The sequence below is a fragment of the Ochlerotatus camptorhynchus genome, unplaced genomic scaffold, assembly GCF_037179485.1.
Source record: "Ochlerotatus camptorhynchus isolate MF236.1 unplaced genomic scaffold, CSIRO-AGI_Acam_v1.1 ptg000231l, whole genome shotgun sequence".
Classification (NCBI taxonomy): Eukaryota; Metazoa; Arthropoda; class Insecta; order Diptera; family Culicidae; genus Ochlerotatus; species Ochlerotatus camptorhynchus.
In genome coordinates, this window is record NW_027040721.1 from 1,467,501 (window position 1) to 1,490,144 (window position 22,644).

The 22,644-nt window shown below is 42.6% G+C and overlaps 1 protein-coding gene across 4 annotated transcripts in view; it reads right to left on the minus strand.

Moving 5' to 3' along the window:
- Nucleotides 1–22,644, minus strand: part of side (sidestep) — a 671,279-nt gene that overhangs the window by 219,428 nt on the left and 429,207 nt on the right. For all 4 annotated transcript variants that reach the window (XM_065225556.1, XM_065225558.1, XM_065225557.1 and 1 more), the window contains one exon: nucleotides 22,495–22,605. In XM_065225556.1, coding sequence (XP_065081628.1) covers nucleotides 22,495–22,605 — 111 coding nt within the window. The remainder of the gene's footprint in view (nucleotides 1–22,494; nucleotides 22,606–22,644) is intronic.

A 22,644-nucleotide genomic window follows, 5' to 3' on the forward strand; every position in this document is an offset into this window, starting at 1 on the left:
GCTCTTTGAGCTGAAGAAGGATCCTGCTATCAAGAGCTCAGCCTTCAAAGAGCTCGTCGGAAAGTCTCTTGGTGAAGGGGCGAGCGTAAGAGCTCTATCCCAGGAGACAGTGGTCGAGTGCAGGGACCTGGACGAGCTAAGAAGTGCGTTGAGAGTGCACTGCGATCTGGGAGATGTCCCGATGTTGGAGACGGGCAAGGTCAAGGTTGGCTGGTCATTGTGCTCGCTGAAAGCCACTCCTCGGGTTAGCAAGCAACTGGAGCGATGCTTCAAGTGCATGGGATTCGGTCACCAGGCGAGGAACTGCAATGGCTCTGACAGATCTGATCTGTGCAGGAAATGCGGAGAGAAAGGCCATATTGCAAAAGGCTGCACGAAGCCACCGAGGTGTATGCTCTGCAAAAAAGAGGACGGTAACGATCATTCGACGGGAGGCTTCAAATGCGTAGCATACAAAAAGGCGATCGCAGGCCAACAGTAATGGAGGTAGCCTAAATAAACCTCAATCATTGTGACATTGCTCAGCAACTGTTGTGGCAGTCGACAACAGAAACAAAGTGCGACGTTGCAATCATTGCGGAACCGTATCGAGTCCCTCCCGATAACGGTAACTGGGTGGCGGATAGAGCTGGGATGGCTGCTATACAAGTTATGGGCAGATACCCCATTCATACGAAGGTTTCGTGATCGCCAAAATCAACGGAATCTTCATGTGTAGTTGTTACGCACCCCCCAGATGGACGATGGAGAAGTTCCACGAGATGCTGGATGGACTTACCGAAGAGCTGGTCGGACGACGACCGGTAGTCATCGGAGGAGACTTCAATGCTTGGGCAGTGGAGTGGGAAAGCAGGTGTTCCAATGCAAGAGGGCACAGTCTGCTGGAAGCTCTGGCAAAACTGGAAGTTATGCTGGCCAATAAAGGCACCAGCAGCACTTTTCGCAGAGATGGTCGGGAATCCATTATCGACGTTACTTTCTGCAGTCCATCGCTGATGGCAAACATGGATTGGAGAGTCTGCGAAGGATATACCCATAGCGACCATCAGGCGATACGATATGGCATCGACCAACGGAATACTGTGGCAGCACGGAGGACGAGAACTTGTGACCGGAAGTGGAAGACGAAGGTTTTCGACAAGGATCTGTTCGTTGAGGCACTTCGTGTGAACAGGAGTCCCGCAGATCTAAATGCGGACGAGCTGACAGAAACGTTACTGAGAGCATGTGACACGACCATGCCGAGGAAACTGGAGCCAAATAACAGACGGCATCCAGTCTACTGGTGGAACGAGGCACTTGGCACTCTCCGCGCTAGTTGTCTCAGAGGCAGAAGACGTGTTCAGAGAGCAAGAACGGAAGCAGACAGAGAGGAACGAAGAGAAGTGTTTCGAGCGGCCAGGGCCGCACTTAAACGAGAGTTTAAGCAGAGCAAGTCGAACTGTTTTAAGGAGCTGTGTCGAGACGCTGATGGCAACCCCTGGGGCGACGCATACCGAGTCGTGATGGCGAAGATCAGAGGTCCAACGATGCCCGCTGAAATGTGCCCAGAGAAGCTGAAAGTCATCGTGGAAGGACTTTTCCCGAAGCACGACCCAACAACCTGGCCACCTACACCGTACGGAGAAGGAGAGGGATATAACGTCGAAGTCACCAACGAGGAACTCGTAGCAGTGGCGAAAGGATTGAAGGTGAAGAAAGCTCCCGGTCCGGATGTAATCCCCAACGTAGCGTTGAAAGCGGCGATCCAGTCATCCCCGACCATGTTCAGGATGGTGCTGCAGAAATGCCTGTACGAGGGTCATGTTAGCAAGAGGTACGGAGCCATCTTCAACAGAACGGTTTCCCCTCAGATAGGATGCAACAACTGAATCGCCGGTTCGTGGTTATTCACCTTGCACAAGCTGCAGAAGGTGATTGTGTCGTTCAAGGAAGACGTACAGAATTTTGAAGTGCACATCTTTTTAGAGACCTTCTTCCCTGAAGGGCTCCCACGCTTCTTCGCCTTATTCTGTAAGTCTCATAGATTTGGCAATGTTACACGGGCAGCTATACATGCGTCACATTGGCAATTCATTCCACTCCTCGTTGAAACACGTTGACCATGTTTATACTGATGCACTTCTATGAGCTGATTTTGATCACTTAGAGAGAAGCAACAACGACTTCAAATTTTTTTCGGATAGTACTAACTTTTTGCGTCGATGTCCGATGTCCTGGTGTTGATGGTGCTGATGTAAACATAATCAAAACAGAAATTCATCTGAGAATAAACTGTCAATTCTACTGTGATCGGTCAAAAGTTATTGGTAAACAAAAAAGTCAGCTGATCGCAACTGTCTCGTGGACAGCCTTATTTATTTATTTGTTCTTCGTCTTCGACAGTGTCGTACAGACTAGTTTAACTTATGCTATGTTTTTAATCCTATTTTTAAAACAATTTTTGGACACATTAAAATCAAACAAATCACTAACATTGTTGAAAGCTCTGAGGCAAGAACTGAGCGGGTTGTTATGACCATAACATGTTCTATGTGCGGGAACTGCGATAAGTGCTGAGTACCGCAGCTGACGCTGTGGAACGTTCAGTGATACTTGCAGGAGAAGATCCGAACAGTCGACGTTATTCTGGACGATATCGAATATAACCAGCCGCTGCAATTTCAGCCGTCTTGCCGATAGCAGTTCCAGATCAATTAGTTGACATCGTTCTGGATATGCAGGTAGATGGACAGGATCATTCCACGGTAGGTGCCGAAGAGCAAAGCGAATGAATGATTTCTGCACACGTTCGATGCGGATCACCTGAGATGTATGGTACGGTGCCCAAATGGGAGCAGCATATTCCAGGATACTTCGCACTAAAGCACAGAACAAGGCTTTTAATGTGTGCACGTCGGTGAATTGAGATGCATTGCGGCGAATGAACCCAAGAACGGAGAAGGCTTTGGCAGTAACGGTGGATATATGTTCGTTGAATCGAAGCTTACAATCCATGATAACTCCTAAATCACGGATAGACTGCACACGTTCCAGCGGAGCAGTGTCAATATTGTAAAGATGATTGATGGGAATCCAACAACGGCTAAAAGTGATCACCTTGCACTTATTGATGTTCACGCACATTCCATTTTCCTTGCACCATCGTGAAAGGGCATCGATGTCAATCTGCAGAGCAACACAGTCCAAAACAGACTTGATGACTCTGAAGATTTTGAGGTCGTCGGCAAAAAACAACTTTCCAGAAGATATTTGCAGGCACAAGTCATTGATGAAGAGCACAAAGATCAATGGACCTAACACACTCCCTTGTGGAACTCCAGATGGAATGTAGAAGGTCCTGGATCGTGCTGAGTTCACCTGGACGAATGCTTTCCTACCAGTCAGGTAAGACATTAGCCAGTCGGCTATCCAATCGGGAAAACCCATATGTCTCAGCTTTTCCACGGCATAGCTATGCGGAACAGTATCAAATGCTTTCGAAAAATCAATGTATACAGAGTCCACTTGATTCCGGCTTTCAATCTCACGAAACAAAACGTTGGTGTAGCATAATAAGTTGGTTGCTGCAGAGCGATGGGGAACGAATCCATGCTGGTATTCCGAAATTATCGGTTTTGCTGCAGACAGTAAGACCTCGTGGACCAAGGATTCAAAGAGCTTTCCCAGGCAACAGAGAATCGAGATCCCGCGGTAATTTTCAACGTGCCGCACGCTACCCGATTTGTGGATGGGAATCATTTTGGCAGTTTTCCATAAACCTGGGAATGTTTTTTCATTTAACGATCGATTGAACAGTATCGTCAAAGGTTTAACTATAGACTCGGCGCAATTCTTCAGCAGTGTTGGAGTTAAACCGTCGACTCCGGCTCCTTTCGACGCATCTAGTTTGGCTAACGCTCTCAACACTTCCTCACGAGAAAAATTGAAAAAAGGAAGGTGGATATCATGGGATGGCACATTTTGAAAACAACCCGGGTGAGGTTGGGGCGACTCCGCATTAAACACACTTTGAAAGAAGGTCGAAAAAAGATTAGCTGCCTCTTCAGAAGAGCAGGCCAAAGCGTCACCATACTTGACATTGTCCGGAACACGATTGCTTGCCCTTTGTTGCTTCACGAACCTCCAGAACATTGATGGGTTTTGTTTCAAATTCGATTGCAGCCTCTGCATGTATTCATGGTAGCTTGATGCTACGAGCTCTTTGTAGCACAAGGTGAAGCGATTCTCGGTTTTCAATGGTTTTGTTAGCGAAGAATCGTTTACGTGCTTTACGCAGTCTGTTGCGCAGGTTTCTTAACTCAATGGACCACCAGGGCTTCCTGTTGGCTCCACTAATAGCAGGGCGGCGTCGAGAGACCTTCAAGTGGAGAATTTCGTAAAGCTTGTCGTAAAACAGAAGAACAATATCATCGACAGAGTGCCCCTGAAGAAGCTGCTCCCAGTCAACCGATGAAAATTCTGCATTGAGAGATTCGAAGTCGCAGCGCCTAAGATCCAGATCAATAGAGTCCGACTGAGCGTTTGCTGGAACGTGCACACATCTATGTACATCAACTTGAAGTTCTAACGGCGGATGGTGAGGATCGATAGGCAAGAGTGGTAAAACAGGATGCGATATTTCAAAATCGTCAGGAGCGTTCGTAAAAGCCAGATCGAGTAGCCTGCCATTCGGGTTTGAGATTGAGTTTAGTTGAACCAAACCACATGTAGAAATGGATTCGGTAAGTACGAGTTCTTGTTCGCTGGAGGCATTCGCAGGCAGGTATCCATTGACATCTTCATCGAAGGTCCATTGCAGCTGAGGGAGATTGTAATCCCCAAGAAGTAAGACTATGTCGCTGGCCGCCGATCGATCAGCAACATACTGAACAGCGGAAGAGTGGGTGGAATATAACGCAGGATCAGAATTCGGACGAAGGTAAATACCGAAAATGTGCAGAGACCGGTTTGGTAGTTTCACGCACACAGCGACTTGCTCAAGCTGTCTACAGTCGGTTAAAGATACCTCGGTACAGTGCAGACTCAATTTTACTGCAACGAGCACACCCCCGCCTCTCGACAAGTTGCTTGTTGATTCACTACGATCACATCGAAACAGCGAGTAATCCGATGTTAGCTCCGCATCGATTATATCGGGCCGGAGCCACGTTTCGGTGAGAACGACCACATCGTAATCGCAGCTGGATAATCCTAACTTCAAGTCAGATGTTTTCGTTCGTAGACCTCTGACGTTTTGGTAATAAACCGACAGAAATCGATGTCTTGATGGGGTTCCACTACTGCCCCCACAGTCGTCGAACGAGGTCACGCAACGCTGGTAATCGGGTGCACTAGAAAGTGAATGATCATCAGGGAGCGAGCAGGTTGTTAAGCTTGAGTACTTGCCGGTGTTCACTGTTTGGAAGACCCCCTCTCCACTCCCGACAACGGGACCGAGACTCTGATGGCAGGATACTAAGTTGATACGGGATGCAAACTGGACCATGTCGGGAGGATCGGGGCCATGATGCTGTATAGCGGGCGTCTCGGTGTCGAAGTGTAGTTGGTTTGTATCGATGAAGTAGTTGATGCAGTATTAGCAGTCTCGGTTTCGATCTCGTCATTGGTGTTTGAACAAACAGAAGTCACAGTGCTATAAGTCGAAGGTACATCAGGCGAAGCATAAGTCGTTAGTGGAAAGTACTTGCCTGATAATTCCGGTTGGAAGACCCCCTCCCCTACCCTAACAGGCCCGGGACGACTCGGTTGGCAGGATGCAGGAATGGGCACGACTGTTTCAGGTGGCTTGGGGGCTTCCATTAGGCTATCGAATATTGCAGGAGGAAAAGTCAACCTATCGACACTACCCCCTAGTTTCGTCTCGCTACTTCTGTTTCTGCCCTGTTTCCAATGACTAACCCTCTCTTTCCTAGCCCCATACCTGTCTAATTTAAGTCGATAGATGTGTAGATAAAAGCCGGCGCCTGTGGTGTAGTGGTAATGGATGGCAATCGATGTCCGTCGGTGATTGGCACTAGATTGCGGAACAGAGACCGACGCTAAATAAAGGAAAAAAAGAAGAAGATGTGTAGATACTGCAAACTGTATTCTAAAGCCAATGGTCTTAAGGAAAATAAACTTCAAAAAGAAAGTTGCACTAGGCCCCGCGACCGGTTATTTCCAACGAGGTCAAAAATGATAGGTAAAGGATTTTTTGAAATAAAGTTCTCTTTTAAACACACCGTGCTATGTTTGACATTTACACACTACCACCACTACGCATAACAGTGTACTCTACAGATTGCGGTAGTGTTTTAGCGACTATGTTTTACAGTGAAAAATATGCACTGCGTTATGTCTAAATATTTGTCTGTGTCTACTTTGGAAATTCGCTCAGAACTCTTAACAGGAAACCGAAGGTGCGTGAAAGAGCTCGGCACGGTCGGTGTTGATGTTGGTTCGCTCGCAACTATTTTTCCAAAAAATTAAGTGTTTTCGACCGAAATTGATACCGAAAGTATATCAAAAGTGCTTCTGACCATATTTCGCAGTTGGGTGTGGTGAAATTCGTGCATTCCCGGTTGATTTTCAGTGGAAATTCCGTATCAAAAAATTGCTCACCGAGTTCCTTTTTTTTTTGCCGTTCGAAGACGACGGGTTTTCTTTCGCGAGAGTGACGCTTATTGGATCCGTTTCTTTGCACGGGTGTGTTTTTTATAGCCAGCGGTGTGCAAGTGTACTTGTGATTTTCATTGCCTACCGGGAGGCCGGTTACGCTTTCGTCGTGTTGTTCTATCGAGAGTCTCGTCACCGTGTGCGAGCTGAAACACGGCCCGGTTGGTAAATTAGCTGGGGAAGGTGCTGACAAGGTGTCCGTCGCGAGTTTTGGTGGTGATTCGGTATACCGACGTTGCCGTGAATCAGCGAGTTTACGGCTTGCAAAAGTGCTCATCTGCTGGTCTCTTGCCTGGTCGGAGATTGTGAGAAAGCTGATCCAGGGCTTAAACAATCGTCACGTCGGTCATAGCTTGTTATTATTGCCAGAACCATGCGTAAAGAGCAAATCGAAACATTGAACGTCGCGTGAAAGTGGAACTTAATGAAGGCCTAAGTGCTCTTTCGTAGCTTTTAGTTTAGGGATTTGAAAGATTGTCGGTTGCAGTGGCTCGCTTACTGAGCAGAAAAACGCGGTCCCAGGTCCTTTTATATTAAAAATGTATGGTACGATCGCTTGTTGATCGTGCATTTTGTAAAACTTTTCGTTGTCGTCGGTGCTGGGTTTGAATAGTTATAACAACTTGAGTAACGGTATGATGTGATATGAGGAGCTTGGTGGCCTTAGAGCAACCGTTTTTGCTTATTGAGCAGAAGACCGTGGGTTCAATCCCAAGCTCCTTCGCCTTATATGATCTTTAGGACATCAATTTAGCTTATCGTTTACCAAAACGAACCCTGCTGCAAACCTAACCCTATTACCCAATATCCCAGTAATTCCTCGTGGAAGTGCAGAGGTATTCTCGGCTTCCATCAAAGCGAGTGTCACGTCAACATATTCCTACCCATTCCTCTCTTGACCTGTGTTCGGGCGCGGCTGGCGCTGGTATGTCCTAGTTTGAGATAACCAGTTTTTACACAGTGAGGGTGATTGCTAGTCCCAAGCATCGTCTATTGGTTCTCTGTGTAATTACAGCTGCTTTGGCAATAACAGAGTAGCAACCGTGGGTGGTCAATCATGCTTATGCTCATGCTCTCAAAACTCTTAACAGGAAACTATCTTAGTTAAAAAATTGTATTACAGTACCCGTTCGATTTTGTAAACAAGCCCGAAAATTGAGTGCTGCCAAAATCGAACGGATTTTGAAAATAATGTATGTTTGCTCCTTGTGAATACATTTTTTTTAATAAAAGATTTATTATTATTAACGTCTATGTCATAAATATGGCTAACGGTGGTCCAAAATCAACGAAATCATAAATTAAATTTCAATTTAAAACCGTTCGACTTATACCCCGTTCAGATTACAGTCTACATCACGTAGGCTGCCTTGCAATGAGCACTCATACATAGGATTTCCAGTGAAAACTAGATGTATGAGTGCTCATTGCAAGACAGCGTATATCACGTGATATACGCTGTAATGTGAACGGGGTATAAGTCGAACGGTTTGACATTAAATTTTCGAGCTTATTGCCAAAATCGAACGGGTACTTTAATACAATGTTTTGACTAAGCTGATGATATCTACATCCATGCTACTCATGTATAGTTTGTACCTTAACAATTTCATCACAGTTCAATCCATTGCACACCAAATGCCCAACAAAGCTAAAACAAGTACGAGAAATTCGTTCTTTCACTGTCAACAAGCTATTGACTTTAAGCCAAACACTCGGTGAGATTGTAGACGACTTTCTTCCGACCAAGTGCTTCCAAGAAGATGTTTCTAAAAACAACAGCTTCGGAAATGTTCAGCACAAAAAAAACAACATCCCCACCATGCTTCGGGGGAAGCGTCGAAAGTGTGGAAAGCTCTGAGCTCCTCACGATAAGCATCGTAAAAAGAGTTGACAAGTTTATGACAGGGAAGAGCTCACACCAGGAGCAGCAACCGTACACAGTCATCTTCAGAGCGTGTGTGTGCGAAGCATCTCACTTCAGACCCCACAGATAGTAACACTATTTTAGCAGTCGGGTACAGTACAATGTGCGGACGGCAATGAGAAGATATTGGTTGAGCTTTAATGCAAGGAAATGAAGGCAAAAGTGCTATCCTGGATCCGGATTCTTCCGGCACAAGGTCGGTAAGCGGCGATTTACACCAATGTGAAATTATGAAAAGCGTTGAGGTTATAGTTCGGAGGCTGCAGGGAAGTATATTAGCTGAGATCTAAGCCTAAGGTGGTAGCTGTTGAAGGGCGAGTAGAAGTTTTGGTCAGATTTTACGGTTACTTCCGGAGGTAAAAGTTGATTGGACCGTAAAAGGGCAGAGTCGATGGGAAAAACTCGGCCAGAGTAGTTTTGAAAGTGGTTGTTCCGAAGGTTGTCAATTTTAGAGATTGAGAAGATGAACAACTGTGATTTGTTGAAGGAAGTTCAAGGTCTATCTCGTCAAGTTTCATATTTACACATACATACAGGTAGGAATGCATTCAAATCGTTTGTTTTTATGTCCTTCGTAGTAGGGTTTTCACTTATTTTCTACTTCTTCTAGATTTTTTTTCCGCTTCTGTAGCGAGTGTTTCGTCAGCTCTCAAGGCAGTGTTCTAGATGCACTTTCACAATTATTAATTGATCGCTTTCTATGTCAACCAATGTATGTCTTAAGAAAGTTTGTGATTTACAATACACAAAAACTTCTATGCACTTACACAGGGCTTATAATAGGGCATTGTATAGCGAAATATCATCTAAGACTAATGAAAAAAGTCGATACTTGTCGATTTTGTGATATGCAAGTCGAATCATCGGAACACTTACTATGTAACTGTGAAGCTCTTTTCAATAGAAGAGCAAAGTTCTTTGACAAGGGACTTTTACAGCCCTTTGAAGTATGGTTTTCATCATCAATGAAGGTAGTTCGTTTTATACGGCATGTAATTCGTTCGTGAGAGGGTGTACCTGAAATCAGGGCCTGAAGACTACTTCTTAAAGTAAAAAGGTAAACTTTAAAAAGATGGTATATACTACAATAGATCAAGTGGTTGCAGTAGTTACGAGGCCAACAAAAAAATGCCCAGAGAAGTCGAGAAAATGTCAAACTCGAAGGATTTCCTCGACCGAACTGGGAATCGAAACTATCGCCTCCATTCCGTGCCGTGACTAGGCTTACTGAAAACTTGCACTTATGCATTAGGTTAATCGTGGTTTTAACCCATATTTGTGATTTAGAACCTAAATTTAGTGATTTGTGCCGAAGGTATGATCAATCAGGAATGATTCCATGACAATGACATACTTTCAATGCTGTTAACAACCAAAGTGCATTAAATCGTCCTTGAACATCTGATATTCAGCAGCACCAGTAAAATTCCATACCGCTCCCTGGTTTTCAAATTTCACCATCTCAACGGAACATCTCACCATTTGCTGGCAAAACTCAACCATTAATCCAGGTCTTAATTTATGCGTACCCGTAAGACGTTGTTTTGTTGATGTTTCTAATGTGGAGCTGTGGATGGGTATTTGGCAGAAACGCACATACCAATGTCCTCCCTTTTGCCTTGGCGTATGGTTTGCCTGGAGGCGTTTGTTTGTTTTCCCTCTCTGAATACCATTATCATCTACCTGGTGCTGTTGCGGTTTTTCACCTAGGAGCTTTACGGATTAGACATCAGCAGCAGCAACAGCAGCAGCTTACACATCAACACAGTTCCGTGCACCGTTTCTCGTCCAGGGTAAGCAAGAAGCCCTGCGGGCGGTAATCCACATCCGCATAAATTATCATCATTTTCCACAGAAGACTTCCTCATCTGAGGAGGGGCCAACACAAACAAACTCATACATATGCGGCACAACAGCTGCCGAAACATTAAGAAAATACAAACACACATCCCCTGGGGCGGACTCATCTTCTCCGGAGCATTCCCGTAATCTACCGGGTGCCAGTTCCTGAAGCCTGAGACTAAATCTGTGCTGTGAAAAAAAAAATCGTTCACTTTATGGTTGTTGCATGTCAGCACACATGTGTCACCACTCTTTGCTCTGATGGTGTCCTTCAAGGGATGACAAGAGGCAGCAGACTATTTATGTCCTTAATAATGTGATCGTGATCCTCTTCCCTTCCCAATTGGGGTGGCCCAGTAAAACACATGCTAGCTTTTTCGGTTTTCGGAAAGCTGACCATGGTCAGGACACAACAGATTCACTTTATGATAGGTATGTGTGTGCGTGTGTGTGTGCTCTTCGTCATCCCTTTGAAATACAAATGCGTTGTCATATTTTCGTCAAACATTTACATTTTACCGGCGCGGGAGTCCTCTTGCATAATGGAAACCCGGGGAAATGGACTCCCTTTCTCTTTGTCGATGGTTTTCTGATGAATATTTATGGCTTTTTCGGACCGTGTTAAGCTAAAGTTAGTATGCCGGAACATGAAACGGTCTCTCTGGGGACCGACAGATACCGACCACCGAACAGATGAGTCTTTGTGAATTTCGGTGATGGTGATAATATATTTTCTGGGAAATATTGTTTTTTTTTTTTTCTTTTAAGATCAAAAGCTGTTAAATGATCCTTGAAAATGCAAAAGACGTGAAACACACATATTATTGCGGCAAGGGTCCATTGGATATGTCGTTTGAGCAACAGTTTTAACACATAACGGAGCACTCAAAAAGTATAATTCATGGGCGGGGCACAGCATTTGAAAGAGAAAATGAAAGTAAAAATAGAAATTGGGTCGGAAAAAATCACCTTCCAGCATACCAGGTCTGTCATCGAGATGGAAAATGACAGGTGGGCAGGAACTCACGGTCTCCCAGTGTCGGTGAGTTCTTTGCCGTTAATTTTCACGAAAAGTTCACTATTTTGCCATACAGAAATTCAAAACAAAAATTTTTATCTACGGATTTGAACAGTTTTTGACCTGTTTCATACTACCAGAAGGTGTATGCTGGTCACAAATGCCGTGCCAAACTGATTTCCTACTCAATTAATCAATCTTTGATGTGAAATTCGCTAATAAACACGAGGCGCATTTCTTATAGCAAACATGCCATAACAAAATGGGCATGGTTCATTTTAGTAAACAAACTAACACTTCTTCCGACTGTGGCACCTATGTATTAGCCGTCTCGGTCTGTCATGCTCCAGAAACTTAATACAGTCAAGATTCTTAAAGTACGGTTAATAGGGACCGCACTATAGGAACCGGCATTAACGAATACACGTAGCATATGGGATTAGAGCTAATTGGGGGCAAACGCTTATTGTAGGATAATTTGAAGAGATAACTTCCTGGTGTCTTCTGAAAAGTTATTAAACAGAAAATTTTCCACTTTTTTGGAACATTAAACATCCGGAAAGTCACGAGTTTGATCCTCTGGAAGACCCGGAATATCCGTAAAAGTGGTCAATTCATAAAACTAATCCTAGAGCTCCGCAGTTTTTCGAAACCGCTCATAGACGTCTTATCAGAATTAATTTGGAGTTTTGACCTGAAAATGGACCCAGAGAACCATGGGATGGTCCACCGGAAGATCCGGAACATCCGTAAAAGTGGTCAATTCATGAATCTGTTCCTAGAGCTCAGCGAATTTTTTGAAACTAAAGATGATGAATTCGAATTGATGAATTGAATGAATTCAGAGTTGAGTTCAGAATATGGACTCTGGAGACTACGAGTTGGCCCATCGGAAGATCCGGAACATCCCTAAAAGTGCTCAATTCATTAAATGATCCTTGAGCTCCACGATTTTTTAGAAAGCACTCATAGACATCTTATCACAATCAAATCGGAGTTTTGACCAGACAGTTTATACTTGGGACCACGGGATGGTCCATTAAAAGACCCGAAGATCATTTAAAGTGATTAATTCATGAAACTGATCCTAGAGCTCCAAGGTTGTTTTTTTTCCAAAACCACTCATAAATTAATATTAATAATAACTCAATAAGACGATGTTTTCAAATGGCTTATTGATTAAATTTTGATGTGATGAATTAAAAATATAAACATTGAGGCTAGTCCCTCGTTAACTTGTAACTCCAAAGAAACATCTCCAATAAGTCAAGGGAAATATGTTCATGAAATCCAAGGAATAATATTCAAAAATTCCGTTTAAAGTGTCTAGAAGTTATTACTAATTAAATACCACCTAGAAATCAGCCATCATAATTAATAAAAAAAAAATGTGTCTATGAGCAGTGCTAAAAAACCACAGAGTGGTAAGATCAGTTTTCTTGACCTATCCACTTTAACCGATGTTCCGGATATCTCAGAGGACCATCAATGGACCCTGTGGTCCATTTTCCAGTCACAACTCCGAGTTCATTCTGATGAGTTGTCTATTATTTTCCAAAGAAGCGTTCATGATCCCCAGGGTCTATTTTCCGATCATAACTCCGAATTCATAATTATAAGACGTCTATGAGAGTTTACGAAAAAAAAAATCGGAGTCCTTGGATCAGTTCTATGAATTGAGCCTTTTTACTAATGTTTCGGATCTTTCGGAGGACCATCCACTGCACAATGGTCCCAAAGCCGTATTTAGGAAGACAAAAATGTTTGCGCCCAAACCTTAAGTTTTAGGTATATAGTGTCTTCGGGAAAGTTTCTTCATATTGTTTGGCCGATCTTCAAAGCAATTTTGCTCAAGACACCAAATGTATATCTCTTAATGAGTTATGATTTTTTAAACAAGCAGGTTAGGATGGCCCCTAAAACATAGATTTCTTCGAATATCTTTTCATAAGTTCATTTCTCGTAAAAACTTTGTTTTGGTTACATTTAGAACTTATGATGACGCATATTTTTGCTCAAGCAATCAAGCTGCTATTTTTTTTTATTATAAGAAAATGAATGGAGATTTTCTTCGAAAAAATCGTTCTATTTAAATGACAATGTCTCTTAATGGAGCAAACTGATTATCAAAGTTTTGATTTCATTTAAAAGATATTTTTTTTCATTTTTGGTGGTAAAAACTGTGAGAGCGTTATTTGTTTAAAATATTTAATTTTATTTAAAAAAATCTTTTTTTTAATCAAAAACTAGCCATAACTTTTAAATAAAGGAGATATCAAATTAGTGACTTCTGCAAAAATATGCGTCACAAAAAGTTCTAAAAGTATTTAGAACAATGTTTTTACGAGAGCTACGGTGGCTCTTAGAAAATCGGCTTTCTTTAAATATTGTTTATACGTTGATCACCAATAAGAATATTTAAAGAAATATTTTCTAGGGGCCAATCTAACCTACTTGTTTAAAATAACCATAAGTCATGAAGCATAAGAGATAAAAATTTGATGCCATTAGCAAAGTTGGTTCAAATTGATTGTTCTACAACTTTTTATAACACTACATTAGTCTATCTCAAGTAATAAAAAAGGTTGAATTTTCAATTCACCAATTTTAAGGACCACCCTAATTTCAAATCTGCTAAAAAAACGAAGAAACTTTCCCCAAGACACCATATACCTCAAAGTGATGGTTTTGGTGTTAATATTTTTGTCTTCATAAATACGGCTTTGGGACCATTGTGCATTGGTCCCCAGGGTCAATTTTCTGGTCATAACTCCAAATTAATTCTGATAAGACGCCAATGAGTGCTTTCGAAAAAAGCGGACCTCTAAGCTCTTCTTGAACTGAATTTTTTATGGGTGTTCAGGATCTTCCTGGTGAACCATCTCGTGGTCCCAAAGGTCAATTTTTCGTCTATGCGTTCTTATTCCGGTCACAACTCCAAATTTATTCTGATAAAACGTTTATGAGTGTTTTCAGAAAATTCACGGAGCTCTAGGATCAGTCTCATGAATTAACCACTTTAACGGATGTTCCGGATATTTCGGTGGACCATCTTGTAGTCCCCAGAGTCCATATTCCAGTCAAAACTCCGAATTAATTGTGATAAGACGTCTATGAGCGGTTTCGAAAAAAACACGGAGGTCTAGAATTAGTTTCATGAATTAACCACTTTTCAGGATGTTTCGGATCTTCCGGTGAACCATCCCGTGGTCCCCAGAGTATATTTTGCGAACACAACTCCGAATTTATTGTGATAAGACGTGGTTGAGTGGTTTCAAAAAAATCCGCGGAGCTAAAGGATCAGTTTCATGAACTGACCACTTTTACGGATATTTCGAATATTATAGTGGACCATTTCGTAGCCCCAGAGTAAATTTTTCGGTCATAACTCCGAAATCATTCTGATAAGACATTTATGAGTGGTTTCGAAAAAATAACGGAGCTCTAGGATCAGTTTCATGAATTGACCACTTTTACGGATGTTCCGGATCTTTCGGTGGACCATCCCGTGGTCCCTAGAGTCCATATTTCAGTCACAACTCCAAATTCAATCTGATAAGACGTTAATGAGTGGTTTCGAAAAATCCACAGAGCTCTAGGATCAGTTTCATGAATTAACCACTTTTACGGATATTCCAGTTCTTCTGGTGAATCATCCCGTGGTCTTCAGAGTCCATATTTCAGTCACAACTCCGAATTCATTCTGATAAGACGTCTATGAGTGGTTTACAAAAAACCACGGAGCTCTAGGATCAATTTCATGAATTGACCACTTTTACGAATGTTCCGGATCTTCCGGTGAACTAACCCGTGGTCCCCAGGGCCCATATTCCGGTCACAACTTCGAATTCATTCTGATAAGACGTCTATGAGTGGTTTCGAAAAATCCGCGGAGCTCTAGGATCAGATTCATGAATTGACTGCTTTTACGGATGTTCCGGATCTTTCGGTGAACCATTCCGTAGTCACCAGAGCACATATTCCGGTCAAAACTTTGAATACATTCTGATAAGACGTTTATGAGTGGTTTAAAAAAAAAATACGCGGAGCTCTAGGATCAGTTTTATGAATTGACCACATTTACGGATGTTCCGGATCTTCCGGTGAACTATCCCGTGGTCTCCAGGGTCCATTTTCCGGTCACAACTCCGAATTCATTCTGATAAGATGTTTATGAGTGGTTTCGAAAAATCCGCGGAGCTCTAGGATCAGTTTCATGAATTGGCCACTTTTACGGATATTCCGGATCTTCCACAGGATTAGACTTGTGTCCTACCGGAAACTGAATCGTCCCAAAAGGTGGTCAACTTTCTGCTTAACAACTTCTCAAAAGACATCAGGAAGTTATCTCTTCAAATTGCCGTACAATCAGTGTTTGGTCCCAATTAGCTCTAATCCCATATGCTACGTGTATTCGTTAATGCCGGATCGACCGTACTATAGGAATCCAAAGGCATCAGTACTATAAGAATCCGGCAAGAACGAATCCGCACTATAGGAATCTCGACTTTATAAGGTTAATAAGTCCAGAAATAATCAACGAAGTTCAGAGAAGTTTAGGCAAGTTTCGTCAAATTTGGAGCAGAGCAACGAACTTCCAAACAGCAAGTTCCTTGAATATAAGCAAAATTTAGAAAAGTGCAGAACAGTTCCACTTGTTTTAGGAAAATAGTGGAAACCTTTAGGAGGTTTTTGAAAAATTTCAGCGAAGCCTAAAGAAGTCCAAAAACATTTTGGAAACGTCGCACAAAAAAAAATTTCACAATTTCAGGAAATTTTCAAGAATATCATAACCACATCATCACCACCAGAATTGTGAAAACTTATGCGATGTTTCAAAACCTTCAGGAAAGCTTGTAGACTTAACTTTACAAAAAACGTTGGAACCAAACTTAAGTTAAGAGGATTGAAGGTAAATTCCGCAAAATTCAGAGAGGTTTTATCAACAGACAGATTTTCGTTTTAATATACATCTTATAATAGATAGTTTATCCAATATGTGGAGGAAATTTAAGGTCAATATTCCAGGGCTGGTAGTGGGTAATAGTAATAGTAATGTAATAGGTAGGTAATGTAGGTAATGTAATAGTAGTGACTTTAGTGACTGAAATTACGAAAATAGTGACCGAATAGCGACTTTTAAACAAAAATAAAGTGACCAATAGTGTGTGTGTTTTTTTTTATTATTATATTCATTTTAACACTCTTGGGTCATTCGTGACTTGTCCGGGGGTAAGATTTGAACTCGTGACTTTGGCGTGAGAGGTATGGATGCTAACCACTACGCCGGGGTCGCCCCCACATGACATTTATTGATCGGAAAGATATGGTTCCAATAATCCGTTATTTCGGTATTTTTCATAATTTTTAAAAATAAAACAAATGATTTAAGGATCACATAAATTTGAATAAGCAAGAGCACGTTCTAATTCTAACCTCCATTACCTCACTCTGCAGATAACGAATTTGATATTAGATCGTGAAATAGAGGCACAGAGAAAAATATTCAAAGTGACGATTATAGACAGCAAATTTTGAAGGTATAGAATATATATGAAGCGATGTATTTAGCAACATGAAGAACAACAGTCTAGAATTAAATGTTCTTAGATCTAAGCTAGCCATGAGTTTATTCATAAAAGATCCTTCTCTTTTTTGTAGTCGCTATAACGAACTGGTCGCCTTTTTACTTTGCTCCTTTCCTCGCAAGAATAGAATATTCTGTAACACCTCAAACATAGAAAATAATCATAACTCTAGGACAACTTTTCTAGATCGCAGTTTAAGAAAAAATCTGATTATTATGGGATGAGGAAAATTTTCCCAGATGGAATGATCACGCACATAAAACACAATTGAATGCGTCTAGAACTTAAAATCTCGTGAAAAATTAGAGATTTAGGAATACATTTTAGAGTTTAAAAAAAATCGAAGACCTGGACTTGGAATTTTGGTTTTTGTATTACCGTCTAGCCGCGCGCGTTAATCCCACCGATTCAGTACCAAAGAGTAGCCGAATTGGAAAAAGTGTGCTCCGGAAAAGTGCCAGTGTACCGTCGGCGGAGTCAACACGAGTTCGTGCGTTGAGAGAACTTCGAGACTTGGAAGAAAGAAACCGGTTGTACGAACTTGAGGAGGAAAATCAGCAAACAATCCTCGAAATTCAACGGAAGCGGATTGCTAGACGGAAGAAGGCGCTCGAGCGACGGATGGAGCTGACACAATTTATCAACGGTTCTGACGGCGAATCAGATTCAGAGGCCGAAGTTGAATCGATGGACAAAAGCGGGGAACCGCAGCCGGAGAAGCAGCTCCCGAAGAGTTTAGGTGCGGTTCGCAAAGATCCAAAGAAAAGGTCCGCCGAAAATGATATCCAGGACCTGTTCGATCGTTTCAAGGAACTTCTGGAAGATCAGAATGGAAGTAAGCCCCAGAAGCCAGTACCAGGAAAGTCCACAAGAATGAGATCATTGCTTTCTGCAAATCCAAGACTGCCTCGTTCGTCTTTCGAGAAAGATGATGAAGCACTAGAGTCAATCCTCGACGGTGGGGACTACAAAGGCGATAAAGTGGTTGCGGCGGGACCATCACGGCTCCAGATAGCGTCTCGACAGGTGTTTCCGAGGAGCCTGCCGAAGTTTTATGGAGCAGCAGAAGAGTGGTCGATCTTTATCAGCGCCTACGAGCAGGCAAACCAGTCCTGTGGATTCACCAACGCAGATAATTTGGTCCGTCTACAGGATGCTCTGAAGGGGAAAGCATTGGATACGGTTCGAAATCGTTTGCTTTTGCCGGATCGCTGAGAAAGCTGAGAAAGAGGTTCGGGAAACCGAAGATCCTGTCAACCAGATTGGCGACAAAGATCCAGCAGCTAGAGGGACCAAGCTCGGAGAGTTTGGAGTCGGTGATCGAGTTCGGAAGTGCCGTCGAGGAGTTTACTCAGCATCTCAAAGCGGCCGGGCTGGTGGACCACTTGAAGAACCCAATTTTGATGCAGAGTCTAGTTCCGAAGCCGCCGTCGTACTATGCCATGGAGTGAGTGGACTACAAGCGACGCGCACAGTCAGTCAACTTGGAAACATTCGGTGCATTCATGGAAGGTCTCGTAGAGAAGGCGTTGGAAGCAACCTTCGCGAAGGCATATGCAAAGGAGAAGGGTAAGATGCGAGATAACCCACAAACGAAGGCTTTCGTTCACGTCACGGATGGAGATAGCGGCCAGTCTGGGAGCTAGATGTAAGCTGGGAAGAATTCGTCGCCCCAACCCCAGCGCCGAGAGTTGAAGTGTTCCGTGTGCCTAAAGTCTGGGCATTACGGAAGGAACTGCCAGGAATTGCTCAAACAGTGTGTTGCAGAGCGGTGGTAAGCGGTGACTCGGTTAAATCTCTGTCCACTCTGCCTTTACGACCATGGACAACGATCATGTCGTATAAGAGTTCGTTACAAGGTAGATGGCTGTCCGGAGAACCACAATGCCCTTCTTCATGGTGGACCAGCCGGATACTCGCGAACTCAGGTGCAGTGTAATAGTTATCGTCAGTCGAAATGTGCAGTTCTGTCTAGGATGGTTTCAGTGACGCTGTACAATGGCAAGAGAAGAGTAGGTACTCTAGCACTCATCGATGAAAGATCTTCGGTAACCAAGGGTTGCGGTAGCATAACCATCGTGAACGCGCCCCTTTGATGCGCCCCTTTTTGACGTTTCTTGCCGTCGCTGTTGCAGTGAGACGCATACATGAATGTAAACAAAAATGGCGCGTGGCGTTGAACATTGTTCTTCAGTATACAACGAAAGGCTGCCCGCCAGCAGCGAGCTGCAGCTCAAATGAGCGTCCATTCACCGAAGAAGGAGGAGGAAGCCGCACCGCTACTGATCGGATTCAGTAGCTCTTCGTGAGTCGCTGTAGGCCATCTATGCCAAGCGCGTCACCCTCGTTCGAACTAACAAACAACTGGCCAGCCTCATCCGTGTTGAACACCCTAATAGCTCAGCACTACTCAATCATTGTTTGAAAGTTAATGTTCATTGAACGTGCACTCGCCTTGCTGCCAGCCACATCACCCCCAAAGCTCTTTGATAGATTCTGTGACACTACCCCGAATGTCACTACCCCGAACACCATAACCCCGAACGCCATTACCCCGAATGCCACTACCCCGAATGTCCTACTACCCCGAATGGCCATTACCCCGAAATTAAGACAAATGAAAGAACAGCAAGGGGTCAAAAGAAGGGTACATTTCTAGAAGGAAATTTCGTTTTGGAATTTATACTGAATACAAACGATAATTTTTTATTGGAATTTTGAAGCTTGCAAGCGAGCAAGCTTGTTTTACGCGAGAAGCCCGAGAGATGTCGTTACTGAAGTCCTATGTTTTGAGATACTATGTTTTCAAGAAAAACTTTTTCAAAGTGTTATGTCTGTTGTCTGTGATTAAACTCTCTGATTAGTTTCACTTTACTAAATTGATGATACACTACGTTTACTTTTATGGAACTATGTATTTATCAATTCCAAACCATTTTAAAGCTCTTTAGAAAATGACAACCTTCAAGTTTTCGAGCACTTCGTTCACCATTTAAAAAGTCAAAGGGTCTAATATGCAATTCAATTCAATATGCAATACCAGTCGGAAACTGTTAAACCTTATCAAAGAATTGTTCGACCTGAGTCTAGACCTGAGTTGAAGAATTTCTCGTTATGGATTGAAAAATCGGTGCATGGAACGTTGAACTATCGATTACAAATTTATAACATTATTCCACACGTTATTATCCCAAATGGTCATTACCCCGAATCCCTTGCCAAAAGCTATTGATTACATATTTTCCTTATATATTAAAAGAAGGGAATATTCCCTTCCCTTCTTTATCATACATCCAAAGATTAAATTATTTTCTTTTTATATATTCAAAGAAAGGAATATTCCCTTCTTTATCGTTCATCCAATAATTAATTATTTCCTTTTGTTATATTTTCAAAGAAGGGAATATTCCCTTCTTTATTTCATTTTTTTTTTTCATTTTCAAGCACAGAAGGGGGTCATAGGGCCAAGTCACCAGCGAAAAATTGCTGTCCATACTGCACCAGGGTAGAGGTATAGATTTGGCATCACAGAATAATAACCACAGGGGTCAAATGAATCCTGTTTACGATACCGGATAGTAAGGAAAGCTGTTGAACATAGGGGATAGTCAGAGTAACAGCAATAATAGTGAAAGTTAGGAAAATAAGCAGGTAGAGATGGTTGATTTGCAATGGCTATCGACTCTGTTATATGGCCTACCGTATCAGATTCAAATTTAATGTCGTATTGCGCTTATTACTTTTATCTTTATTCTAAGCAATCTCCTTTCATACTTGTTTGTTTTAAAGTGAACTGGATGAAATGATTGTTTTATCATAATTATGTTAAAGTTAACTACTATTCATATTTGCTAATTAATACCTAAATGTAATTTTTAATTTTATGAAGATAAGTTGCTCAGAATAGCAGCCTGTAATTCCGTACCAGAATCCGCCTCCAATTTAATGTCTTTTGTGGATTCGTAGTAGCAAAGTTGTGCTAAAAGCTAAATAGTTACCTAAAAATACTACCTAAATCGTTCACAATCAGAGCCGGGCCACTGATGAAAACCAAAACAGTGTCAGCAGGTTGAGCAAGTATTTTTGCGGCTTTGGAACAGCTTCAATGTTAATCGGATTAAGAGTTGCAATAGTTTGCCGATGTTCGCAATCGTCGGTAAAAAAATTGCAGTCTCTATTCAAGGAACGGCACCTTCAGCTCAGCGAACTCATGATTGCTTGCAGTATGTTGTAAGTAAGTCATTTTCGATAAATCAATTAAATGCAAGTGAAAACGATTTTCCAATCCGAAGCATGCATCAATTGGTGAGATTGCGTTCGAAGTTTGTACCATGCTGCCGCACTGTTCGAAGTATCACCGGGACTTTGCTCGAACCCGGACGGAGCTGCTGATAATCGGAATCAACACGTTCCACGATATCAATATGGACGTGTTCGTCAAGCTGGCAGTTTTAAGGTGGCGTCTTTCTTGCATAATATGGGATGATATTGGAAAAGTTGTCCAATCCTTTTGTTCGTGTCAAAATGTATAGAAAGTAGTTCGTGTGTTGGAACAAATTGGCAGTCTTGAACTGTGTAACAATCCAAATTAAAATTTAAAATTCTCCCTCACCCCCTCTCATTCACAAAAGCTGTGCTGAAACATAGAGTTGAAGTTTAACGTTCCACCACGAGTTTTAAATTCGAGACGCACCCGTCCTCTTAAATTCTCAACTCAAGACCCGTAGGTCCCCTCTAAGACACTTATTTTACGACTAGCCCCACCCCCAGGTGGGTGGTGATCTGACTGGTATCCGTGGGGCTATATCATCAACTCTTAAAATGTCTCTCCAAACACAGCGCTGTCGTGTCACTGTTGACGTTCCGCGTATAAAAAGCTTACTCAACTGAAAAGTGTCACTTCAAGTGAGCACTGAGAGGGAGGTCCATACCAGCTAATAAAAACAACCCTTTCATCACTTACCCCCTCACCCTCACATGGCAGTCGGAAAAGTGCTTGCCTCCGATGTTGATGTTGTACCTTATTCTTAAATTGTACATCCTTCCTTGTACTTCGTCGTCGTCTTCATCATTGTTGCCACTAGTAGGTAGGTACACCTACACATATCTACTCTTCCTCTCGACGAATTTAACTGCAAGCAGTTTACTTTAGATCGATCCGAGCAACAAACAACTTTCCCGCTGACTGAAGCGTCGTTTTATGGCAAACCCGGGGTCGGATCCCTCCCATCATCGTCTGCTCGTAAAACTTTGAACCGGGCGACTCTCTATGTGTATGTATATGTTTGATTGCGGGCAAATGGGGACTATCTAAAATCATAGTTTTCCATGCCTTCGGGTGGATCGTAAAGTTGTGACTACCCTCTTTCCTCGAGCTTAAGAATGTTGGGAGGCCTTCTCGATATGTTATTGGATTGCAGTAAAACTTTAAATCAGATTTCCGATTGTTGCTTGCGACTTACCTCCCGATACCTGGCAGGACAGGAATAGCTCGTGCCCTTCCCGAAAGGGTCCCGCTACCGTGGCGATCTCCTTTCCCTGGGCGTCGAATATCCGCGGCTCTTCTGGTGGTACTGTCGAAGACAAGACAAGCATTTTTAACCGTCGTATTT